This window comes from Henckelia pumila, chromosome 4, assembly GCF_033568475.1.
Source record: "Henckelia pumila isolate YLH828 chromosome 4, ASM3356847v2, whole genome shotgun sequence".
Lineage (NCBI taxonomy): Eukaryota > Viridiplantae > Streptophyta > Magnoliopsida > Lamiales > Gesneriaceae > Henckelia > Henckelia pumila.
In genome coordinates, this window is record NC_133123.1 from 218341853 (window position 1) to 218355860 (window position 14008).

Sequence of the window (14008 nt, forward strand, 5' to 3'; positions counted from 1 at the left end):
CAGAGACAGACCGGGCCCTGGTATGTAGCACGCTGTGCCGTCGCTTCAGGAGGTGGCTCCCATACCGAGATAACCATGGACACGCCGGACCCAAATCGATGGAAGTCCATCCACTAACAGGATAGGGTACAACCCTACTAACAGACATCTCAAAAGAGATACAGCAAGATGCAAATGAATGCAGCATAATATCATGGCATATAAATCATGCAGTCACATAATACATGCATACTCAGTCAGGATATCTCGAACAGTACTTTCGTACCTCAATACAGTGCAAGCTCTACCAACTCTAGGTCCACGCCTATAGTCTGCTCTACACTGCCAAATGATACTACTATCATTAAAGTGCTCTAAAAGCCTTAACTAAGCTATTGCATACTCCTAAATATTTATAGGAAGCAAAAGCTATACCTTCGTCCGTCGTTAGCCCTTTGATGTCGATGCCTCAAGAACTTGGGCACAACTCCGCTACGACTACTGAATGCCTCTCCGACCTCCGGACCAAGCCTAAGAAGACTAGAACAGCTCCAAAAGGACTAGAATGGAAAGGAGAACTCGGAATTGGCAATTGAAAGTGAAGCCTCGGCCTTCTATTTATAGACAACGATCGGAACTTCCGATCCTTGATCGGAACGTCCGAACCTCGATCGGAATGTTCGATCCTGTCATCGGAGCTTCCGAAGATCCTGATCTGCCACGTGTCAAAATACCACTAGTTGATTCCGGATAGGGGTGATCGGAGCCTCCGGTCCTGATCGGATCTTCCGATCCAACCACACGTCATGCCTGACGTAATAACATCGGTGCCTCCGATCGCTCATCGGAGCTTCCAATCCTGTTCGGAGCTTCCGATCGTGCCTTCGGAGCTTCCGATCCGTCCGATACCCAATTCATTTAATTAGCATTAATCCTTTAATTACTCAATTAGGGTACGGGCTAATATAATTTAAGCTCATCCAAAACCCCTTTAAAACTCTCCCAAACCAGATCGATTTAACTCAACAACGACATCCACTAATCCCAACCAAAATCGAGCCCAATAATCCCCATTACTCGAGTGTACCTCAACTCCTTCCCACAAGCTAACTTCAAGTCATCCTAGTCGCTACCATGTGAACTACATTTCACCCATGGTAGTTCCTAAATCACCAACCAAGCATCACAAACAACACAATCCTATTGAACCAAGCATTTACAAGATAAGCAAGTTTATGAAAATTTCAAAATAATAGGGCATCAATGCCAACTTCATTTCAACTCAAAACCATTCAAATCTTCATCAAGTAATTATAGTGTCACATTTTCCTTGCGCACATAAGAATGCAAAAATCACGACAGAAATGAGAAAAAGATGTTGAACATGGCACTAGCTATTATTTTTGAAAATAATGAAATGCAACCATAAACCAAACACACGACAATAAATCTACGAGGTAAGAAAATGAACCACATTCTTGCCTAGCTAAGAAATCAAAAGGAACGACAACTCAAATGAGCTAAGGCCGATTCTAAAAGATGGAATTGTGCTGGAACCGAGATGCCAAGAAAATGAGTGCACCAGCTCCTCCAGCTCGCCGCAATGAAGCTTTGTCGGAGAAAGAGAAGGGAAATAAAGCTGCTGCGGCCGAAGTGAGGAGAAGCTGGAATGAGTCGGAAATCGAGCTCAAAAATAAGGGGAACAGCTCGCTCAGCCTGTTGTAGTGGAGTTTTCCCGGAGAAAAAGAAGAAGAATGGAGAGCTGCGGCGTCGAGCTTGGTGGAGGAGATGGAAGCCGATGGGTGAACTTGGGAGAGAACAGGGGAATCACAAATGTGTATGTGCGTGAGAGGCGTGAGAATGAGATAATAATTTGGGGCTAGGGTTAAGTCTAAGGGTGTAAGTATATGTGTATGTATATGATTGTGAGTGTGCGAGTGATTGGAGAAAAAGTGCTAAACCAATAGGCAACTAGGACTATAAATTAAATTGAACTAAATAAAACACAAGCTTGAAAATCCAATAATTTAAACACTTTAAATATTTCGATGTCACGACAACGAGTAAAATATTTAAATATCATGCAGAGCGATTTAAAATAATATAAACAAACTAGAAAAAACATTGAAAAATAATTTAAATAAATACACAAGCAAAAATAAAATTTTTTAAAATGAAATGGACAATTAAAAAAGATTTAAATAAATAAGCTAGACATTGAAAATAATTTAAAATAACTAACCGCTAAACTAAGGCTATTTAAAATAAATAAGTTGGACACTCAAAAATATTTAAACAAATAAGCTAAATAGTTAAAATCATTTAAAAGAATAAACTAAACAATTAATTAAAAAAATCATTTAATTATGCAAGTTTAAACCTTTAAAATATTAGAAAAATTAAATTGTACTATAAAATAATTTGAATAAATAATAAAATAGTTTAATAGAACATAATTCAGATAAAGAATTTAAATCAAATAAACTTAAAAATAAAAAATCCTAATATTTATTAAATTAATGCATGCGATTTAGTAGATTGGATTTTAGGCGTCACAATTCCTTCTCCCCTTAAATGATATTTCGTCCTCGAAATTCAAGACTTATTAACTAGGTTCGAATACCTTAGACCAGATCAACACTAAATTTTATAACTTTGCACCTACATGAGTTGGCTCAAATTAGCTTTCACTGCGCACTCTGATGCGTATTGATATATATATCATCAAAGATCTGACTAACTCTTATTGCAAAATAAATTTGCAAATTCCTATTTATCCCCAAATGATTGTAGCCCAAGATAAATTTCTAATTACTGTTCTCATGTGACTGTAAGAGTTTTAATTTGCCCCCTAAACTCCTAAAATATCTGATGCCTGCCTTAGTTTGATAACCTTAAATCTTGGATCACAACTTAAATCAATAAATATCTGTAAAACCAATAAATAATTTATGTCGACCTTACTTCTAACTTAAAAGCTTCCTAACAACGAAACTATGCTTAATGTCTAACTACCAGCTAAACTTAACTCATATAATATACAAATCGAGCTCTAAAGAAATTCACAAGTTCACAAAATACTTAGCAACTACCACTGATCTTTTCTAAATAGGATTGCTAAGGGACTATACAATTCTATCTCGTTAGACCTCTAGATACGAGGTGATTCTAGCTCGTACTTCCACAACAACGACATATGAAACCCATCATGCGTCCCTAACAACTCTGTGTCAGCTCAACATATAAAACAAATTACCTTTCTCCTCGACAATCACATAAGAACCAACAAAACGAGTAAATTTCATTATATTCCCAAATCGGTAATATTACAAAACAATGATACCTTCACGAAAAACTTAATATCCATTTTAAAATTCTAAAGGTCTATGTCACTTATTAGTAGTGCTACACTTAATGGTCCTGGGCTTATGTTCAATCCCTTACGCAACGACTAAGAAATCCATAATTTACACCTCAAGTAAAAATATATATACCACGAGTATTATCCACTTATTGGATTAGACGGTCTCTAAGTACCAAATAATTCTAACATATCACATGTAGACATATCTCAAATCTCTAGTTCAGCTTGATAACAAGTTTGGAAAATCCAAAAATTTCCAAATTATTATATGGTACAACCTGAACTCATATTTCAAGAACATAGTACCCAACTAGGCACTTTGAAGAGTTTGTAATTCGATTGAAAATGCTTTCTCATTGTTCCTCAAGTACCTTAGCATTTCACCGGTAAATAAATCTACAGCTTATCTAGAAAACTGCCTGAATATTCTATTCGTCATTCTGTACCCATATTTGGTGCATTAGTTTTACCGGTTGACATTCACAAAATCTTAGAATGCTAATATAATGTACCCAAAAGTGTCAAGGGACAACTCTATTTCCTATCTCGTAACTGTTCGCCCATTCATCTTACCAAAATCATCTGTTTACTTTTAACGATCCCATTTAAACTCGAAACAACCCATTCAATTAATTTACTAACTAGTAGTCTAATCGCTAGAACCAGATATAATTGATAGTAGTCATTCCTCAGAACACAACGATAACTTAGGATTTTATCTAGTACTAATACTAAATCCCAACAGTCTAAATACTTACTATGTGGTTACGAGTCGATTCTCTACACCAGAAATAGAAATTCTAATTTGAAACTATGATCCACCCAAATAATTCACCATGATGGATCATGAAAGGAAAACAAACATACAAGTGATGATGCTTAATAAGAAATGAAATAATGCAAGTATTATAATCAAACATGCTGAAAATAAAAATCTAGATAAGTGAAAACAACTCACTCATAATTCAATTCTAGGGGTGAATGAATAATAATGGAGGCTCCATTAATAATAAATATGAGCCAACACGATACAAATCTCGTGAGCATTCATCCATGGATAATGAAATAATGTTCAAACAATTAAAGCACAATCAAGGAAATCAGTGCAACTTCGGTCGAGAGAAGTCCGCACAAGTCAATAATTAGGGGAAACAACGGTCCTAAGACATATTCAAATGTCAACCACAACATTAGTAGATCACCAAAAAGAAAGACAAAGTGGATCTTACTCACATCAACATGTGGCTCTAAAACCGAAGAAAAATTTCAAGAAGTGTGAAATATAAAAAATATTTTATTAAGAAGTTTAACCAAGGTCAAAGTAGCAGAATACAACGTTGACTGATATCACACAAATCCATAAATGAACAAAGGGTGTGCAAAGAAATTTCGGATACTGAAAAGTAATTGTTGCAATAGATACAAGCACAAATGAAGAATAAGAAAATAATTATCGAAATAATAGTTCACATAATTGAAAGGCTCATAGTAACCGACTCACTATTTTATAAAATTATATTGCCCAAATAACAAAAAAAAAACTCAAACTATCCATAATAATATAGAACAAAGTTCGTATCCCAAGTCTTCTCACGAGTTCGATTCATAAACTTAACTGACTAAACACAAACCTAGAAATTTCCAAGAAAACTATACACTTAGTTTTATCCGACTAAATTCCATCCATAAGAGAATAAATGACAACAAGAACACAACGAATAATATCTCCTAATACACAAGTTTAATATTTTCCATCAAGCTCCTACAATCTCATAAAATTATTAACACTACCTAATAACTCAAACAACATCCACGTACTTTCCAAAACTGGAAAGAATATTGGTACATCAACTCCGTTTAACATGGAACCGCATGCTACAAAAATAAACAGTCAAATAGTGCACTTTAGACTATAAAAGAAATTTTAAACAAAGATAAACACTAAACTACTCACTTAAATAAATTAAACATCTAGTTTTGAAAATATTCTAAAAAGGATGACATCAAAACATTTAAAGTATTAATTCAAATATGACTAACATATAAAATTCTTTAAAAACTTACAGACTTTGAGGCGAGATTTCTCGAGTTTCTTGCAACCGGCAGTAGGCACAACCCAAACCAGAACCATGCTCTGATACCAACTGAAACGACCCTAACTCTACTTTAAATAATAATTAAATAAAATACGGGTTTTTCAAAAAATTTTATTAAAATTTTTGGCATGACCAATTTGTTTAAGTAAAAACCCGCATGTCTCAGACAACAAACAAAATAAAAAGGAAGAAATAACAACCGACGACACAAGTAAAATAAACCGAGAAAAGAACGAGAACCAAAGAGAGAGATTCGACATAACAAATATCCAAAAGTTTAAAAATCTAATGTTTACATGCCCAAATCAATTCTAAGAAAACATTACATAAACATTTGACAAATAAGAAAAATAAATGCTTCATAACATATAAATTCGAGTGACTATGCGGAAGACTAGCATAGGTCGGAGGGATGTGTTCGTGCCTGCATCGCAGTCCACTCGATAGTATTGCCCCTCAAACTCAATGATAACGTAAACCTGCCTGAAAACAAATAAGTAAGAATATGGGGGGGGGGGGGATAACGAGTATTACATAAATACAAGCACATGCAGATTTAAAATAGCTAATACTAAAGTAATATTATGCCCTTAACTTTAAATGAAAGATTTCTGACAATAATGTGTTCATGTCATAACGTATGCATGGCTAGGTCAAATATAATCCACGTAAAAGAATAAATGTACTGAAACATAAACATATAAGTTTTTGGTGAACTTAGATCCTTGAATTGTGACTCTGAGATTTCGATCATGATCATGGCTGCAGTGCACTATGCAGCAAGGAAGTCAGGACATCTCCCAACCCGTCTTGCCCTATGGGTGGTAAGGGAAGCCAAGATTTCTCCCAGCCCCACGCATTACACATGAATAGTTGGTAAGAGAAGCTAAACATCTCCAGCCCCACACATTACACATGAATAGTTGGTAAGGGAAGCTAAACGTCTCCAGCCCCACACATTACACATGAATAAATGTAGTCACAATCATCTCACTTCGTTCAAAATATTTTTTTTCTTTCTTGAATATGGGACTAAGCATGCATATATAAATATGACGTACATGTAAATGTTGATCAATAATCATGCATATGACTCATACATGGATGATCGGGATGGTGATTTAGGAGATAAACCAAAATATGGGAAACTAAACCATAATTTAGCGCTTAAGACAAAATGGAGCGGTTCGCCCGTAAAATTTGTAAATTGCTCGATTCTTATTTAAAAAGGATCCCTCTTGAAACCACAACTCCAAGACACTTAGAAATAAGTATAGAAATCATCCTCGGAATTTTATTCTTAAGCAATCATTTTATAAAAATTCCATTTCCGGGCAGCAAGCTCAAGACACTAAAATTCTGCACCTATTCCTTCATAAGCTTATAACCTGACCAAAACTTAACCGAATTAATTCCCGCTTTCAACGAAATACTCCAAACATCTTGGCCTAATTCCAAACCCGAGCCCATATCCAATCCATGATTGTAACCCTATTTTACATGGACATTTTCGGACAGCCCTGATTTTAAGCAAAATTCTGCACCTCTCTATTCAAATGCTTAAAACTCAACTAAAACTTAACCGAATTAATTCCCAAGTGAACCGAAATATTCCTAACATCCTAGGCTAATTCCAGACTCGAGGAATTCACCAAATCATTAGTTTAATCCCTGTTTTAAAACCAGTTTCCGGACAGTCCAACTCATTTTTATAATTTTGCTCGTGCCTCATTTGCATACTCAACCAACAAACTTAGGCATTTGTTTCCAACTCCAGCCACTATCCTAGTATCATAACCAACATTTAAGCTCACCCAAAACCCCCTTAAAACTCACCCAAACCAGCTTGATTTAACTCAACAATGGCATCCACTAATCCCAACCAAAACCGAGCCCAACAATCCCCATTACTCGAGTGTACCTCAACTCCTTCCCACAAGCTAACTTCAAGTAATCCTAGTCGCTACCATGTGAACTACATTTCACCCATGGTAGTTCCTAAATCACCAACCAAGCATCACAAAAAACACAATCGGATCGAACCAAGCATTTACAAGATAAGGAAGTTTCTGAAAATTTCAAAATAATAGGGCATCAATGCCAACTTCATTTCAACTCAAAACCATTCAAATCTTCATCAAGTAATTATTGTGTCACATTTTCCTTGCGCACATAAGAATGAAAAAATCACGACAGAAATGAGAGAAAGATGTCGAACAGGGCACTAGCTATTATATTCGAAATTAATGAAATGCATCCTTAAACCAAACACACGACAATAAATCTACGAGGTAAGAAAATGAACCACATTCTTGCCTAGCTAAGAACTCAAAAGGAACGACAACTCAAATTAGCTAAGGCCGATTCGAAGAGCTGGAATTGTGCTGGAACCGATCTGCCAAGAAAATGAGTGCACCAACTCCTTTAGCTCGCCGCAATGAAGCTTTGTCGGAGAATGAGAAGGGAAATAAAGCTGCTGCGGCCGAAGTGAGGAGAAGCTGGAATGAGCCGGAAATCGAGCTCAAAAATAAGGGGAACAGCTCGCTCAGCCTGCTTTAGTGGAGTTTCGTCAGAGAAGAAGAAGAAGAATGGAGAGCTGCAGCGTCGAGCTTGGTGGAGGAGATGGAAGCCGATGGGTGAGCTTGGGAGAGAACAGGGGAATCGGGAATGTGTATGTGCATGAGAGGCGTGAGAATCGGATAATAATTTGGGGCTAGGGTTAAGTCTAAGGGTGTAAGTATAGGTGTATGTATATAATTGTGAGTGTGTAAGTGATTGGAGAAAAAGTGCTACACCAATAGGCAACTAGGACTATAAATTAAATTTCACTAAATAAAACACAAGCTTGAAAATCCAAGAATTTAAACACTTTAAATATTTCGATGTCACGGCAACGAGTAAAATATTTAAATATCAAGCAGAGCGATTTAAAATAATTTAAACAAACTAGACAAACGTTTAAAAGCAATTTAAATAAATACAAAAGCGAAAATAAAAATCTTTAAAATGATTTGGACAATTAAAAAGGATTAAAATAAATAAGCTAGACATTTAAAATAATTTAAAATAATTTAAAATAACTAACCGCTAAACTAAGGCTATTTAAAATAAATAAGTTGGACACTCGAAAATATTTAAACAAATAAGATAAATAGTTAAAATCATTTAAAAGAATAAACTAAACAATTAATTAAAAAAAATCATTTAATTATGCAAGCTTAAACCTTTAAAATATTAAAACAATTAAATTGCACAATAAAATATTTTAATAGCACATAATTCAGATAAAAAATTTAAATAAATTAAACTTAAAAAAAAAATCCTAATATTTATTAAATTAACGCATGCGATTTAGTAGATTAGATTTTAGGCGTCACATTAAACCTTTATTAGATCAGTTTTTCATAGTCTCCATAGATGACATACTGATCTACTCTCGCAGTTTGGAGGAGCATCGTCAGCACTTGTATACAGTGTTGCAGATTTTGAAAGAGAAACAGTTGTATGCTAAGTTCAGTAAGTGTGAATTTTGTCTTGAGCAGATTGCATTTTTGGGTCATATAGTTTCAGAAAAGGGGATTGAGGGGGATCCGTATAAGATAGAAGCAGTTTGGAATTGGGTTACTCCGAAGAATGTCACAGAGATACGGAGTTTCTTAGTTTTAGAAGGTTACTACAGACGATTTATATAGGATTTCTCCAGATTGCTCTACCATTGACATCTTTGACCCGGAAAGGTGTGAAGTTCGTGTGAGAAAATCTTTGATTATATGAAGGAGAGATTGATGACAGCACCAGTGCTAGAAATTCCAGAAGACACAGGTCATTTCATGGTTTATACTGACGCTTCTATGAGCGGATTAGGGGCTATTCTGATGCAGGATGAGAAGGTGATAGCTTATGCATCTCGACAGCTAAAGGTCCATGAGAGGAACTACCCGACTCATGAACTTGGTTTGGCTGTAGTTGTATTTGCTTTAAAGATATGGAGACACTATTTGAATGGTGAGAAGTGCCAAATTTTCACCAATCACAAGAGCCTAAAGTACTTTTTGACTCATAAGAAGTTGAATATGGGACAGAGACGATGGCTAGAATTGGTGAAGGACTACGACTGTGACATTAGTTACTATCTAGGTAAGGCTAATGTAGTAGCATATGAAGACAAAACATGAATAGTTGGACCAATTTATCATTAAGGTTGTGGGAGAGGCCTTGAAGAAAAATCAGGAAGCCTCGCAAGGCCGAGGTCAAGATCAAGAGCAAGAGAAAGAGCAAGAGCAAGTGCCAGGTAAGGATGAAATGGGTTAGCAGATTCAGGTAGTGGGAACCCTACCCCTTCCGGGCACGGATGATCAAGAGAAGGAGGAAATGTGGAAGGAGATAAGGATGTTGAGACAAGAACTTGGAGGCAAGGGTTCACTCTTAAGAAAGAAAGTCCCTTTTCCCTTGCGATATTGGAGGAATAACTTTCAGATAGTTTCAAGAAGCCAAGAGTGGGAGAATATGATGGAAGCACGGACCTGGAGGAACATATGGGAATATTTGAGACCGCCGCCTTATTGCATCAATACTCTAATGGTATAAAATGTCGAGTATTCTTGAGCACGATAGTGAAGTCCGCCCAGCAATGGTTCAATATGTTGAAACATGGTTCCATAAGGTCTTTGGATGATTTTCAGTGTGGTTTTTATGCATTAGTTTGCTAGTAGCAAGAAGTACCAAAAGACCTACTTGAGTTTGTTTGTGATGAAGCAACAAGACCAAGAAACTTTGAGGGAGTTTATCCAACGCTTTAATGGTGCGGCTTTGGAAGTGCCGACTGCCACTCCTGATATACTGATAAGTGCTTTTACCCAAGGGTTGAAAAGAGGTGAATTCTTCAAGTCTCTGGTTAAGAATCCTCCATCAAGCTACGACGATCTTTTGGTACGAGCGGATAAGTACGTGAATCTAGAAGACGCTCAAAGACACAGGAGGACCGAGCAAAGGGAAGGAGGTAGTAATGTGGAAGGGGTGGATAAGGGAGGTAGGAAGTGAGGGATGGGAGAAAGAGAAGATGACCGAGCAAAAGGTAAAGGGCAAATCTCACCTTATGCTCCCTTGGCTCAAAACCGGGACAAGGTTATGGAGGTGGAGGAGAAAATAAGGAATCAAAGAAGTTATCTAAGGATTGATGAAGGCCCTAAGTTGCCTCCACCTTTGAGGAGATAAAAAACTCCATAAATAGGTAATCAAGAGTTTCATTTGCCCCCGAGGCAAGGGCGAGGTCCTCCTTGGATAAATCAAGGAATGGAGGAGCCGATAATAAATATAGAGGGTCAGGGTCCTCCTCAAGAAACGAAGGAGGATGATGGACGATGCTAACAATCCTATGAGAAGTATGATTCATATGATTTCAGGAGGTGCCATAGACGGTGATTCTGGGCGAGCACGTAAAGCAAATGGCAGAAGGATGAAGAACTTTGAGATATCTAAAGAAATGAATTTACCACAAGATCGAGTTATTAGTTTTGGACCCGAGGAACTACGAGGTGTTGTGACTCCGCATAATGATGCCTTGGTGGTGACAGTTACAATTGCGAATTATGATGTAACAAGGATATTTTTTGACAGTGGGAGTTCAGTGAACATATTATTCAAAGGGACGTTGGACGAAATGAATATAGAAGGATGTAAATTAGAGTTGATCTCTACACCATCGTATGGATTCACAGATCATGATATTCTACCAATGGGGAAAATTGATCTCCTGATGTCCATGGGAAGCGATCCTAAGAGGGTAACGAAGATGGTGAGCTTCACGATGATAGATGCTCCCTCATCGTACAATGGAATTTTGGGTCGGCCGGCTATGAAGTACTTTAAAGCCATCGCTTCTACATATCATCAGAAGCTCAAGTTTCCAGTAGGGATAGAAGTTGGGTTCCGGCATGGGGATCAAATGGTGGCACGCCGATGTTATGATGGGGTGGTGAGAGAGAAAACAAAAAGGGTGCGGATGGAGGTTAACATAATTAGAAGTTGAAGGAGTGTGTTGTCGGTGGTTGAGGAAGAAATTCAGGTACTTGAAGAGGAGGAAAGTCATGATGAAGTAGAATTGGGGTCCTGGAAGGAGAAACTTAGTTGTTGAGCTTATTACTGGGAGACGCACATGGAGGGGCTTGGACGAGGTCTTGGAACCCTTGTCGCCTTAGAAAATGTTATCCTTAAGTTAATTGTTGATGTATTTTATTTTTAACTATTACTCGTGTAATCTTTTGAATTTCAATGAAATCAACTTCTCTTTCTAAAAGTAATAAGTGTTATTTTGATCGAGGATGAAGAATGGTTTTGTTGGGTCCCTATTCCTTGGGTCCTTAGGTGTATTTAGCCTATAATGCATTTTTCCTACTATGGCTAAGGACATGTAGAGGAGTTAGAGGGTGAGATATGGAAACTTGCATTTTTCTTACTTTGGCTATGGCCTAGTAGAGGAATTAGAGGGCTGAAAGATGAAAATTTTATATTTTTTCTACTATGGATAAGGTCAAGTAAAGGAGTTAGAGGCGGGAAAATGAAAATTTTATATTTTTCCTACTATGGCTAAGGTCAAGTAGAGGAGTTAGAGGGTTGAAGGTGAAAACTTTATATTTTTCCTACTATGGCTAAGGCCAAGTAGAGGAGTTAGAGGCGGGAAGATGAAAATTTTATATTTTTCCTACTATGGCTAAGGCCAAGTAGAGGAGTTAAAGGTGGGAAGTTGAAAATTTTATATTTTTCCTACTATGGATAAGGTCAAGTTGAGGAGTTAGAGGCGGGAAAATGAAAATTTTATATTTTTTCTACAATGGCTAAGGTCAAGTAGAGGAGTTAGAGGGTTGAAGGTGAAAAATTTATATTTTTCCTACTATGGCTAAGGCCAAGTAGAGGAGTTAGAGGCGAGAAGATAAAAATTTTATATTTTTTCTACTATGGCTAAGGCCAAGTAGAGGAGTTAGAGGTTGGAAGATGAAAATTTTATATTTTTTCTACTATGACGAAGGTCAAGTAGAGGAGTTAGAGGGTTGAAGGTGAAAATTTTATATTTTTATTACTATGGCTAAGGCCTAGTAGAGAAGTTAGAGGCGAAAAGATGAAAATTTTATATTTTATATGCTATAGCTAAGGTCAAGTAGACGAGTTAGAGGGTTGAAAGTGAAAACTTTTTATTTTTCCTACATCGGCTAAGACCAAGTACAGGAGTTAGTGGGTTGAAGGTGAAAGTTTCATTTTCCTACTACGCCTAAGGCCAAGTAGAGGTTGAAGGTCAAAAGTTGTGTTTTCCTACTTCGGCTAAGGCCAAGTAGAGGAGTTAGTAGGTTGAAGGTGAAAAGTTTCATTTTCCTACTTCGGCTAAGGCCAAGTAGAGGAGTTAATGGGTTGAAGGTGAAAAGTTTTATTTTTCCTACTTCGGCTAAGGCCAAGTAGAGGAGTTTGTGGGTGAAAGGTGTTGAGTTTCATATTTTTCTACTATGGCCAAGTAGCAGAGTTAGAGGGCGAGGGATGGAGGATTGCATTTTTCTTGCTTTGTCTAAGACCAAGTAGAGGAGTTAGAGGGTGAGAGATGAAGGCCTGCATTTTTCCTACTTTAGCTAAGACCAAGTAGAGGAGTTAGAGGGTCGAAAGTTAAAATGCATATTTTTCCTACTATGGCTAAGGCCAAGTAGAGGAGTAAGAGGGATAAAATGGAGACTAGAATTTTTTCTACTATGGCTAAGGCCTAGTAGAGGAGTTTGAGAGGCGAAAGCTGAAGTTCATATTTTCCTACTATGGTTAAGGCCAAGTAGAGGAGTTAGAGAATTGGAACATGAGGAGTTGCATTTTTTCTACTAAGGCTAAGTAGAGGGGTTAGAATAGTGGAAGTTGAATATTTATATTCTTCCTACTAAGATTATAACCTAGTAGAGGAGGTTAAAGGGAAGGAGGTACAATGAATATTTTTCCCATTAAGGTTATAATTTAGTAGAAGAGTGCGAGGTGACAGAGGACCTAGTATATATGTGAAGATGAAATTTTCGATGTTTTTACCAAAGAAAACCCGGGTAGAGGAGTTGGCTTAGTTGGAAAAGATGAAAACTTCAATTTTTATACTAAAAAGAAGCGTAGTAAGAGGAATTAGCAAGAATTAGAGACAAATTTCCATCTTATTACTAAAATCATGATTTGAAGAGTTAGTAGTTGGTAAAGTCAAGCAAGAAAACACTTGAGCATTCTCAATTGAGGGAAATAATCGAACAAGTTGAACTTCACAATTGATCGAACACTCGGTGGAGTGCTATGAAAAGTGTACTAGGTGAGGAAACTAGTGAGGCCAATCTAGGAAGAAGGTGAGAAGGCTATGGCCTATGGAGGGTAAGGGGCGAGGATGGCAAGGCTGCTGCTGGGCGAGGGGCTGCATAGGTGTTGGGCGAGGTTGCAGGGGTTGGGCGAGCGTTGGGCTTGGTTGGGCGAGTGTGAAGGGCTGCTGGGCAAGGGGCTGCATAGGTGTTGGGTGAGGTTGCAGGGGCTGGGTGAGCATGAGGCTTGGTTAGGCGAGGTTGAAAGGCTG

The 14008-nt window shown here is 37.3% G+C and overlaps 1 protein-coding gene across 1 annotated transcript; it reads left to right on the forward strand.

The window, feature by feature from the left end:
- The first annotated feature begins 10482 nt into the window (after window positions 1-10482).
- On the forward strand, window positions 10483-11467 carry LOC140862772 (uncharacterized). The gene is made up of 2 exons (XM_073265805.1): window positions 10483-10513; window positions 10842-11467. Exons 1-2 carry the CDS (start codon window positions 10483-10485, stop codon window positions 11465-11467), a joined length of 657 nt encoding a protein of 218 aa, XP_073121906.1.
- The last annotated feature ends 2541 nt before the right edge of the window (window positions 11468-14008 follow it).